This window comes from Phalacrocorax carbo, chromosome 5, assembly GCF_963921805.1.
Source record: "Phalacrocorax carbo chromosome 5, bPhaCar2.1, whole genome shotgun sequence".
NCBI lineage: Eukaryota > Metazoa > Chordata > Aves > Suliformes > Phalacrocoracidae > Phalacrocorax > Phalacrocorax carbo.
The window spans coordinates 61,470,424-61,483,195 of record NC_087517.1 but is presented as its reverse complement, the minus strand read 5'-3'; the positions used below and the strand labels follow the sequence as shown (position 1 = coordinate 61,483,195).

The 12,772-nt window shown below is 37.7% G+C and overlaps 1 protein-coding gene across 14 annotated transcripts in view; it reads left to right on the top strand.

The window, feature by feature from the left end:
- The window catches only part of PPFIBP2 (PPFIA binding protein 2), a 107,008-nt gene that overhangs the window by 62,009 nt on the left and 32,227 nt on the right, over positions 1–12,772 (top strand). For all 14 annotated transcript variants that reach the window (XM_064452764.1, XM_064452765.1, XM_064452766.1 and 11 more), the window contains 2 exons: positions 2,481–2,594; positions 10,977–11,108. In XM_064452764.1, the coding sequence (XP_064308834.1) occupies positions 2,481–2,594; positions 10,977–11,108 (246 nt within the window). The remainder of the gene's footprint in view (positions 1–2,480; positions 2,595–10,976; positions 11,109–12,772) is intronic.

Here is a 12,772-nt window from a genome sequence, read left to right as displayed (position 1 = left end):
ACAACAAAAAAGGCGCCAAGATGGAGCTGGGGTTAGAACCTGGTTTACACCATTTCTGCATAGTCTAGCTAGGCAGTCGAACACAAGGAACACAGGCAAGTCCTATGCTGAGGTTACAGTGGCCTGAGGGAGCCTGCTGGTACAAACCTGGCTCCTTGGTGTGACCATTGGCATGAAGGATGAGAAAGTGATGGGAAACAGAGCACCTCTATTCTGTAGCTCTTGTTGCATTGTGCCAGTGGCTGTGGTCTGTAGCTGTAATCTATAGGGAATATGAGGCTGGGAACACTCCAGTCTTGCATCAGACTTGCTGAAGAAGCAGTAGTACAGGGCACCTTGTAGTGGGCACAGGCAGTGCCCACTATCTCTGTCCATCAAGACTGAGTCAAACAGTGCACCTTGAAACCTGAGTTCACTGTTCAGTCTGTAGTGGTGGCTGGAAATGCTGCAGCATCTGGGATACCTTATAGCTCAGTGCCTGTGTACAGGAGCTAATGTACTTCTTTAGGGGTTTGTTTTGTTTAGATTGTTGGGTTTTTTTCCACAAAGATGTTTTAAAACCTTCTACCACTTGAATTTTAGCTAATAGTTCAGAATGCCTCACTTTTATAGATATTTACAAAAAAATATATTATCTGTGGGCTGACTCTTGTGATTGTTGCACTGCTAAGGCAAGATGGACTTGCCAGCATAGCATACACTGGGGTTATGTTCCGTGTGCAGTCTACTGATTCCCTGAAGAGTCTGGCAGATGTGATCCTGAACAGAGGGGAAAATATGAGCTCAAAGTGGCTAATGTGCCTCTCCGCCTAACTACTGGTACATCCAACACATGCTTCTAAAGCTGCTAAGGTTTTACTAAATTCCTTTGCAGGTCATATTTAACATACAGAATTTTCCTTACAGGTTGCAATGATAGTTGGTACCTAGTCTATCCCTTAAGTGGAGCTTGTTTTCTTTCTCTGGAACCTGGATCAGACTGAAGGAGAGGATTCAGCTTGTTTCTTTTTGCTTTCTCACCTCACAGGGTTTGGGTTTTTTTTTTTGTGTGTGTGTGTGCCGTCACTCATTTAATGGGAGCAAAACAAAATCATAAACTAGCAACAGACTTCCTTGCGGAGGGTTCTCCCCCTGCCCTAGCTTGGATGTGTCCCCCTGCCATCTACCTCCACCCACTCCTTCCTATTATCTCTCATCCTGCATTCATCTGTACTCTACCCTACAGCCAACTACTGTAATGGCAAAAAAATAAAATAGTCCTCTTTTTTTCTTTTTCTGTGTTCCTTTCCCAGGCATGCTTGTTATTATGCTCGCAGGTAAAACAAATACATATTACTCAGCCACTCCCTCTGTAGCTTCCCTGAAGTGAACTCAATTGTTCGTTGATAGGGTTTTAGAAATGCTGTGTGGTGGGTACATCTTAAAGGTTTCGCTTCCACACACTGTACCTTTTTTTTTTTTTTTTTTAAATGAAGGTGTTGCAGGGCTGGATTTCAGAGCATCAATAAGTTTCTGTCAATGCATTTCATTCAAACTGGAGTTTAAACACCTCAGGTTGCTTTTTTGTTTGAGATAACATTTTTTTCCTAGTATAATCAAGGCTTTTATATAAATATATAGTAAAAATTAATATATAGAGTGTATGTGCTGTTTAACATAGGAATTAACACTGGGGTTTTTTCCACATCTTTCTAATGTTACCCTGAGCGCAGTTTTTTCAGCTTTGCAAGCTTTGAGTTAGGCTGCTGGACTTTTCTTACTACACAGTCACTGGTCTGTACCACCATTCCCACAGTTCTTTACCAGTATTGCTTATTGTTTCATTTCCTGGGATTCATTGTCTATGTCTCACTTCTTTTACTTTCATGTTTTGGCTTGCAAAGCCTGGGAATTTTTCTTGGAATAGAATTTTGCTGCTGCTAAAACATGCCTTTTACTCATTGCATTCTTTATAACTTCAGAACACTTTATTGATAGGTAAGCTGTTTTTCTGTTCTTGTAAGAAGTAAAGTAATTGGTTGGTTTCTGAATGAACGTTTTACTGTTTATCCATTTTAGAGAGTGAAATGCCAAGTGAACCTGAAATGGCAATGCATGCTTCAAAACCACTTAAAATATTTTCAGTGTCGTATGTTCTTGTTTGGTGCTTTTTAATTTTTCAGACTTGCATGAACTGACTCAGCCTACCTATAGGTAGTCTTCCATCTCTTCTAGAAATGCTCTTTCCTTTTTATATTAAAACAAAATAATCGGTGGGGAGGGAGAGTCAGGGGGCGGGGCTGAAGCAAAATATAGGTAAGACTGAAAAATTGTCTATCTTGATAGAGCAGGTTGCTGTAGTGCACAAGGATATTAAACCATTGAGGACTTTAAAAGAGAACTTCCTGTTAAAATGTGCATTTGGATGTTAATTGTATAAGGTAATTGAAACTTATTTACAGTCAGTTCAGTAGCATTGTGCTTCTCTTCTCAAATTACAGGTGAGTGTTCTTACAGACCAGGTAGAAGCTCAAGGAGAGAAAATCCGGGACTTAGAAATCTGTCTTGAGGGGCATCAGCTGAAACTGAATGCTACAGAAGAAATGCTTCAACAGGTAAGAATCTGGATTGGAAAGCTGCTTACATAATATTCTCCAACAGAGGGGTGAACATATATGGTCAGCTTGTCTGCATGTGTGAGTGCCTTTGGCAACAAGATAAAATGGGGGGAAAAAATGCCTCTGTTATTGTTCTCTTGCTGCTTTGCACTCTTTTTTTTCTTTCTTTTTTTTTTTTTCTTCTTTTCAATAAATGTTTCTTTGTTTTCCTGTTGCAGAAATGTTTTACTGGCTGGTTGCATAATACTGTACATGGCAGCATGTAAAATGAAACTATTGTGTCTTATTTGTACTGTGCTGATGAATTAAGTTTGGACATGGTTGAGTAACTGGTTAGACAGGTTAAATGTATCTAATATATGTAGGAGTTATAGAATTAAGACATTTTATTTAAATAAATCTTCTGTTTTCGTATGGCTTTGAAGCTGATCAGTTGAAATGAATTACTGTATCGAGTTTGGTTTTGCTTAATTTTTGAAGCTTTCCCCTTATTTTTGAAAGAAAAGTAGTATATAAAGACATGTTTTTATTTATTTCAATCAACTGTTCCAGGCTATGTGATTTAATTTTTGCTCTTTTGTGTTACATATTGAGGGAGCAGAACAAATTATAAATTAAATTAAACACCTTATATTTCATGTGTTAGTGCAGAGCTGGCAGGTCTGTTAATGCAAAAGAACTTCCCTGGTGCAATTTTCTATTATTACAGATGTAGATCATCCGCGGGTAATACAGTCATAGATATCAGAAAGATATTTGAAACTGTAAATAACCCTCAAAATCTATGCCAGATATTTGGAGGACACATATTGTTCTGAATGAAGTTTACTTCCTCTCACCACCCAAAATCTTGTTTTATAAATTTACTCTTTTAGTCTATGTGAAATATATGTCTTTCTATGAACTATTCATAGCTTCTAATTAGAGTTGTGCTAATCTATATAAACTTATTTTACTATGATAAGGTTCCATGTACATATGTATGTAAACAGTTGCAGTTTCTATAAGATAGAACTGTATCCTAAACCTTTTAAAGTCATAATTCTCCAAGCTTCTCTAAAAAACACTTGGTCTCACACAACTTCTGAGGCAGAAATTGCTTCCATCTGGGAAAAGTTTTATTCTCATACTTAAATGAGGGGACGTTTTTAAAAATGCAAATAGCGAGTGCATTTAGTTCTTCAGTGGGATCTGAAGTGAAATTCAAAGAACAGTAACTACTTAAGTTAGGAAAATCTCTTTTCACACTTCAGGAAGGCATTCACAATAGAGTGTAGAAGTTTCCTGTTTCAATCTAAAACTAGATGGTTGTTCTGTGACTTCTGCTAAAACTGTTTATTGTTTGTCCGACTTAAAATTTCTGCTCTGATAGTGTTCTGAGAAAACTGGGATTTTAAAGCCTGATTTAGCAGAACACTGAAGTATCTGAAAATAGAATATAATAATGCATATACATTGCTCTTTTAGTGAAAATGTTTGAATCTACCTGTCTGGCATTAGGCACATGCAAAATTGCTTACAAAGCTGATCCTGAAGCGATAAGCTACAAAAGTCTGTACTAAAGCTAAGGAAGTCAGAGAATCTCCAAATACATTTACCATAAGTCTTAAATCTCAATTTCGAGATCACTTTGGCTGTAATTGTTCCCAAATTAGAGTAATTTCAAATTATTTTCTTTCCTGTATACATATGAAATAGTTAGCAATAAGCTAAAATTTGTTGCTTGTTTTGTACTGTGGTTTTGAGGTCTTGCAGTTGAACATAACTTACAGAAATACTGACAAGCTTGCTGGTTGATTGCTAAATTCCTGATTTAGTCACTATCTCTCATGCTTACAGCATATATAATAGCTCAAAGTTCGTTGTGTGTTTTTTTAAGGGAAAGAATTATCTAGGCCACAACTTGGTAAAGATTTGTGTTTCATTTTAATCCTATGAGTTTGTCCATTTGAACTTTGCACAGAGACAGACATGTACACAAACACATATGCTTAGTATTTTAATTTTAGTGTGAATGATGTACTTTGAATAGCTGAACCAAAATTAAGAAAAAAAGTCAGTGTGGAACTGAGATATTTAGAATTTATTTTCTCACTGGAATGAGAAAAAGTGATGTTGAGTTACCATTTTAGTTTTGTGAACAGTAAGAAAAGCATATTAAGTGAAATACTAGAGGATGATGAGGGAATGGTAGTTTTAGTGTCTTTCACAAACGTAGATACTCAGAAATGGGAAACCCAAGTTATATCTCTCAAAATCTCAACGGTCAGAGAAATTATACATTTATTGTGGCTCAGCAGAGGGCCCTATTTGTCTATATTTTGAAGGTTCTTTTCTCAGTTCATCCTGTTGAAAAGATTACCCTTTGTGGGGGATGAGCTGAGGTTTGGAGAGAAGAGAATGACCTGATAATGTGAGGATTAGGACGTTCATGTAAGATGTGTGGCCAGTGGGCCTTCTTGCACTTAATTTGTCAAAAGTAGAGTGAGTGTCTGGCCTCAGGGACTTCAGTAGACTGATGGATCAATCAGGTTTTGGGGAGGGCTGGGTTCAGATCTTCTCAGCCAACAGTTGCCAGGGTCCTGTACAAGTGCTTAGCAAAGAGGCGAAAGATACTTGTGTTGTCACTGAGCTTTTCCAGTCAACACTAATTAAGGCGTCTTTCAAGACAGTATTTATTTATTTTTACAGTAAATTAACTTATTTCTAATAAGAAAAAAAATCTAGCCTTATATACCTATATAAATAGTCTTACTTTTCAGAAAGATTTCTATTGTCTTCCTCAGGTGCATGTAAATCCAATTTTATTTCATGGTTCTGCTTGTTTATTTACAATGTACTGAACTCCACTGATTTTTACCCTTGCTTCTTCTAAATGGAAAATGGAACAATACAGATAATTGCCCTAGCTTGAAATATCTTTAATGTATATTAGTAAAACTGCAATATGGATAAGCATATTATTTACCTATTTGGGAAACCATATACCTGAGTTCAGGATAAGCCCTGTCTTTTTCATTTTGGGAATTATAAGAAAAGTGACTCTTAATTAATTCTGTGCCCAAAATTCTACAATAAAACAAAAATCATACACTTTGTTAAGATAAATTAATGATGATATCTGGTAGTTCCACAACAGAAAGAAAGGGTATGAAATGCTACCCTGCAAAATAGTTTTTGCTGCATTTATGCTAGCAGAGACTTGTCCACTTTGTCAGGGTGGGGTTACTGGCTAAAATCCTTCTGGCTTATGATTTATGCACAGTTGTTTTGAACCCTGCTACAAAGTGATCATGGAAACACTTTTGAAACAACAGCTAAAATAAACTTCATATGAATTACTGAAAATGGCTGTTCAGCCTTTAGGGTGGACATCTCGAATGCAGAACAGTAGCAACAGACACTGCTGCTTCTTTGCAGAAGATTGTGCTTCCACATCACTCTAAGAGGATGGTGCAATGATCCTTAGTTGAAATGTGAACTTGCGAGAGATTAGTTGAGCCAATCTAAAGGTTACTGCTACTAAAAGAAGGTCTCATTCTCCTTTCATCCTTCTCCCTGTTCCTGACCATATGCTTCTGCAACTTATTTTATACTGACTTTCATGCTCATCAGACTTTTTCCTCAATTACTGGGAGAAAACTAACTTGGGGTTTCAAAAGAAGGGGATGTTTTTCTGCTGGGTTAGTGAGTTGAAACAGCTCACGTAAAAGGTCAAGGTGTGGCATAAGGGCAATGGTGAGATGTGCATTTGACCTAGCTGTTTATGAAACCACAGCCAAAGAAAATATGGCTCAGCAGCATTTGAGAAACAAGAGAATCCTGAGTAACAGATGCAGAGATGCCCTGATGTGCACAGTTACAGAAAATGCACATATGTTTTCATGAGATGTGATGCTTACGGTGTCAAATGCAGCAGTTTGCTTTTGTAAGGATCCTTGTTCCACTACCAATTCTAATCAAGAAAAAGCATTTTTCACCCTGAAGGTGTTTGCGTTTTCTTTCTTTAAAACAAAGTAGGTCCTTTGAAAACTTGTGAAAGTCAATGGCAAAACTTTAAATCAGTCCTTAAGTATGGTTCCCATTTACGCCAAGAAACATATTTCCCCGGTCATCCTTCATAGTGAACGTTAAAAAGAATCTTTTAAAAAACAGTAGATTAAAAGAATGGAGGGAGGAGCTGTATGAGAGTAGGAACTTGAATCCAGTGCAGTTTAGTGTGTACCTGTTCTGGTCTTATAGTTGTCTTATACCCAGGGGAGCCAGAATCCTATCTTCGTTGCAGAGTATAAAGCTGGTGTGTATCTGTTTGCTTCTCAGGAACTATGCTGGCTGGCAAGGATCATACCACCAACTTTCAATTGCCTGAGTTATCTAATCGTAGATGTGTTTCAGCACTTGTTTATAGCAGGCAGTAACTTGTTGCCAGCAGCTAGCTTAAGTGTTTCAGATTTTGAAGTGAGCTCTGTGCTGCTCTAGCTGTGAGGCATAACGTTTTCAGAGTGTGCTCTCAAGTTGTGCAGCTTATCTATACAGGTAAGCATTACACTGCTTTTTTATTTTACAGTTAATGTAGGCACGACTCTGCTGTCAGGCAGATGCAAAGGGCTGTTCAAATTGGCAGTGCAATGGGAAGTTCTGTCCTTTCCGTTGTTTAACTATATAATGGGCAAATGATGGAGGGCTGTAATTCACTCTCTGCTACTGACTTGCACCATTTCATGGTGCTTACACGTGTACATTGCTCTCAGCTGTGTTTTCAGTTAAGCAAATATCTTATTTCTACCACAGCTGACACACAGCACTTGAAAAGTGCAGTCCTCATTAGTGGTGGCTCTTGCTGCATTTTGCTTACCAGGTAGGTAGCTTGGTGTGCCTGTCTGTCTCAACTATTTTAGTAAGGGTGAAAAGTATGAAATTTTTGAGTGTTGTATTTTGCACAGTGCACAAGTACAAAATGGGACTTTGGCGGGGGGGTGGTGGTGGTGGTGGGGTGGTCCCCCACTTCACTAAAATCTTACTTACAGTTTCTCAATCAGTGTATGGCATGATTGTTTCTACTGTGTTTCTACTGAGTGCTGAATATCCTAGAATTTTCTGTGCTTGCAGCTGACAACCTAGAATAGTGTAATGTCCTCTAAGGTATTTTCTGTAACAAATTTTATAAGCAGCTTTATAAGAATTATATATTTTAAAAAATGTGAAAGTGAGATACAGCACATGCTTCAGTTTCATTTGGAATATTAAAAAGCATGATTGAATATTTTAAAAGTATACAGTGTGAATTTTAAAATTACAGTGGTGTTTGGAAATAGTTTGCTGTTCATTGATCTGTCTGCTACATGCATATTGTAGCTTCTGCATGACTCATCTTCATAATTACTCTACTTCAAAATAGCTTTCCTTAATTTTTGAAGTTAAAAGTTTATTTTAAAAAACCCTCTAATTATGCTTACAGTATCTTTTAAAACTAAAAACAAGTATCTTGTTTATAAATAAGATTCCCTAGAATCTGTTCTATTTCTGTTGTTTCAGCTCTTTTAGATCCTCCTAAAGCTGCTACAGTGCAAATTACCATTTTGCCTGTCTTATATTATCTTCTTTTTTGCTTGAAAACCAATAACATAAATTTGTATTTTCTTTTCTTACAATTGCATATTTATTCTGGCTGAATTCAAGTTGCATCATACCACTGAAATACACTATAATTTCTCTGTAACAAAATGGGTCACATTCTTAATGAGCTGTTCACTGTGAGCATCTGCTTGAAGATGAAAATAATTGCTTCCAGATGTTACCATTTCAAGAGGGGACATTTACTTTAAAGGGCACTTTCTTTCAAAGCAAAAGTTAGACTCTCTGGATGCAAGAAAAATTGTCAGCTGTTTTAAATCAGTGTAGCTCCATTGAAAACAAACTAGGGATAGTTAGCTGTTTTGTCTATTTTAAGGCAAGAGTTTTATGCCAGTTTATGCTAGCTGAGGATCTGATTCTCCAGCTTCAGAGAAAACTGTAATTTATTTTTTTTTTTGGTTGATTAAAAAAAAACAAACAGCTGCCTTCATGCTCACTTATAGCAGGTAGAAGTCTGGTGTTCACATGGAGTTAATGAACTCGGAATGAGAGGAGTTAGGTGTTATTCTCCATTGCATAGCCAAGTGTAATTTGGGAGTCTATAGAAAAAGTAAGGGGTAATGCCAGATGGTGCACTCACAGGATAGATCTTTTGTTAAAAATCTCTAGAGGGATGCCGTGTCTCCTTGCCTTATTAAGAAATCTTCCTGTCATATAATGGAACACGATGTCGGTGTCAAAAAAATTCTAAATATTGTTTCAGTTCAGCAGTGAATAGAGACTGTCCCTGGGGCCAAAGTCACCTCATCCTGTTAGCCTTTTTGATGTTCAGTGGCCTTATTTTGTATCAAAGTTCTCATTTATAGATATGTCTTAATCTGCAGAAGTCTGTTGTATTAACAGCTGTACAGAGCCTGTTCCAGTCTGGACTGGAATTTGCCTCTGGAACCTGTGCAAATTAGTGTTCTTCTGGAAGGTAGAGGAGTTATTTGTAATTACAGTTGTAATTTGTAGAAAGCAACTATGACTAGGATTTCATTAGGTGACTGCCTATAGGTTCCTCAATAAAAAGTCAGTGCACTAACTTTTCCTGGTTAGTGCTTGAATTATTTCATTCAGAGGAGAAAAAAAAAACCAGAACACCAACACCCATGAGGCTCCATTTCTGTTTATTTTCCCATCCATACACAAATATCATTGTCAGTGTCAGCAGGAACAGGCATGGCACTGGGAATAGTGGGTGGCTTAGATAATTGGTGTTGCAATGCAGATGCAAGTTCAGTACTATTTTTAATTCAGGCGATATTCCCCACCAGACTAAACCAATTTACATGTAGAGCAGATTTGGGTTCCAAATAGACTTTAACAGTATAATTTTTAAAATAACCTTTGTGGCTTCCTTGACTCCAAGCCATCGTCCACAGCATACTATACAGTTCGTGGAAGAGATGAGAAAAGGGTGATGGAGAGGGCGGTTACTGATCACTGAGTAGCATCAGCATAGATACAGAATAACTATGCCAACTTCAGTTAAGTACTTCCACGTAATTCAAAGCAGAATCTGCTGTGATTCCTCAGTGTGTTTCATATGATCAAAACATCAATGTGAGTTATGAATTACCATTAAATTTTTTAACCAGTTAGAAAACTGCATTCTTTTGCAAAAATTAATTAGGCACTTGGAAAGTTAGGTATTGATTTTTTTCTTTTTTGTTAGTCAGGTTTGAACCCCCAAATGGATTTTCTTTTTTTCCTCTTTGAAAATTGAGGCCAACAGAAGCATTTTATATATATAACACACTGTTAAATTTTGGAAGATTTTTTTTGCTTTGGCTTTCTTGAAAACTGTAAGATGCAATGAAGGTGTGAATATTGGATGTTTTCCAAATGCAGTGATACCACCCTGACCAAAGGATGTCTTCCTCTGCAATCTGAAAAACAAACTTGGGGCACACAAGCAGACGTCACAGCCAATTGTTTCTCGTTTACTCTGTTACTCAGTTTGGACATTGCCTTTTAGATTCCAGTCAGGGCATACCACTCCTCATTCAGTGCCGTTCCCTCCGGAGCGTGTAGCCTTCAAAAGTTAGCAAGTACTGCATGGCGTAAACTTGTAAGTGTTATTAGCATGGCTGCAGAAATGTTGCTTGTCTTTGGTACTCTATTTTGGTTAGGGTGCTCATTCTGTAATACATTATTGAATAACAGATGATAAGTTCTAAAGTGTTTCATTGTAATACGAAAATGTAGCTTTGTCTGATGAATGTTTTAGGAAGTAGCCAACTGTTTTGTAATGTGTCATGTGAAGGTCTCTATGGCATGTAGGTTTGTGTTTGTTCGGTCTTAGTATTGTTTTCTGATTTCATGTCTTGCCCAGGGATTCACTTTGCCACACATTGTCTTGAAATAGGGAGGGGGACACAGTGGTTTAGTGATTAACACAGGAGATTGTTTAGGTGAAAATACCTGCAAAACTCAAGAAACACACAGTTCAAACAGTTCAAAGTATCCACCACGTGAAGAGAGGTACGGATATTTACTGTCATATGAATTTGCCAATCACTTTTTTTTTAGTTACTTTTTCTGCCTGCAGTAAATGCTTACATCAAATCTATCTTGCTATGGTTTTTTTGCATTGTAAAGCAGTAGCAAGTGTGACTTCTGAAGAAGAGAATTGTTTTGCTTTTGTATTGAAAGCATTAAACGCTGGGGTAGAGACTTTTCTATGGGTCTGCCAGTAAATCACATAGCATTCCATCAATGTTCAAATAAATAACTGGAGAAAATATTCTGTTTTGCTTTCAGGAGTTGCTAAGTCGAACATCACTAGAGACTGAGAAATTAGATCTAATGGCTGAAGTTTCAGACCTGAAGATTAAGCTTGTTGGCATGGAAAAGGAACAGAGTGAATATGAAGAGAAACAGAATAAAGCTGAGGTGAATTTCTTTTATTAACTTGGGTTGTTGTTTTTTTTTTTTTCTATCATATGCCTATGGTATGCTGTCATACACCTGAGCCTTTGACCTGAAGTCAGCTTGCAATAGGTTTTTCTGTGCTTGCAGCACAGCCTGTATCATTGATCTTGTGAATTCTGAGATGAATATGATTATGCATTTTTGGGATGTGGTTTCTTTTCCCCTCTCTCATTATACTTCAAAGGTTGCTGTTTGGCTTTAATCAAGGCACAAAGTCCCTTCCAGAAGCACATATTACAATTGGCATTCGCTTAACCCTTTCATTTCCACAGGAGCTGGACTGGCATGGCCATGTGAGGCCTACCAGAGTTGTTCTCTTTCCTCATTTATGTAGCAGAGAAGACTGACAGCTCAGTAGTATCAGGGGTGCTACAGACACTTAGAAAATCACTTGGTGATTTTAATTAATTCATGGCACTTGGGAGGGAAAGGCAAGGGGCAGGGCATTTTACTCAAATAAGCCTTTCCTCCTGTGGTTACATAATAAATAGTGCAAAAAGTGACATGCGCTGGAGGAAATTCTAATCCTTACTCCCCTTCAGATGTGGAGATTCTGGACATCAAATAAGCTTTGCTTTTTACAATATTGTTTAAGAAAGAGAGTATGAAAAGGGAAATCATATGAACAACATGCATTTCACTGTATTTAGCAGCAGGTGGGAAGGAAAGTGATTATGAAGACAGTAATTCATACAAATTGCCATGTGTTGCCCTACTCAGGGTCCTGTAAGGGGACAAACTAGCAGGAGAGGATTACCTGGCAAGGGAGGTTTACCAGGTCCAAGATTTACATGTTGCTGACTAAAAAAAGTCTTTATATTCCACATTGACTTATGAGAATATGATACAGAGGCAGTGTTCGAAAACTGTTTGCTCTCCATAACATTGCTAGTGGAATTATTGATAACTATGCATAAGTAATTTACCTGCAATGACATAATACATTTGGGGTGTGTTTGGTTTTTGACTTATTTAACCTCTGAAGCTTTCTTTAGAAATTAAAAGATAGCTTAAAGAGAGCACTTTCTGGCAGAGGTTGCAAGCCAGACAGGCACCAGCTGCTGTTTTTACCATCTGTGGCCTTCTCATACTCTTTCACCCATAATTGTCAGTTTCTTGTGTACAGAAGGCCTAAGCAGTCTCATACTACCTGAAAATCTAAACGGGACTGTGCAGTTCCTAATTGCTGCAGATGGCAGCCTGCTCCCAGCAGCCACCTTCCTGAGAGGCCTTCAACACTTCTCATTACATGTCAAATACGAGGACGAGACTGCTTAAATTATTTTGGACATGCACAGTCAGCCTGGCTCCTGGAAAGCAACAAAGCTTTTGAGTGCATTTTCATTGACAGGAGTTTTATGTACCCAGTAGGTCTGGGCCTGTGATGAGGGTGAGGCTATGACCTGTGAAATTCTTCTGCCGCTGCAACAAGGTGTGTGGCCCCCTTGGATGGAAAAGTTGAGTTTTATTGGCCTGGAAGCCTTTGTTGTATTGCTAAGTGATAAGAAATGTTCATACTGAGATGGAAAAGGATTCTAATCTGATGGAAGAGTTGAGAATCATGGTGTTAAGTATGCCCTGAATTATTAACTATCCCAAGATGTGATTAGATTTCTGGCCTGTTG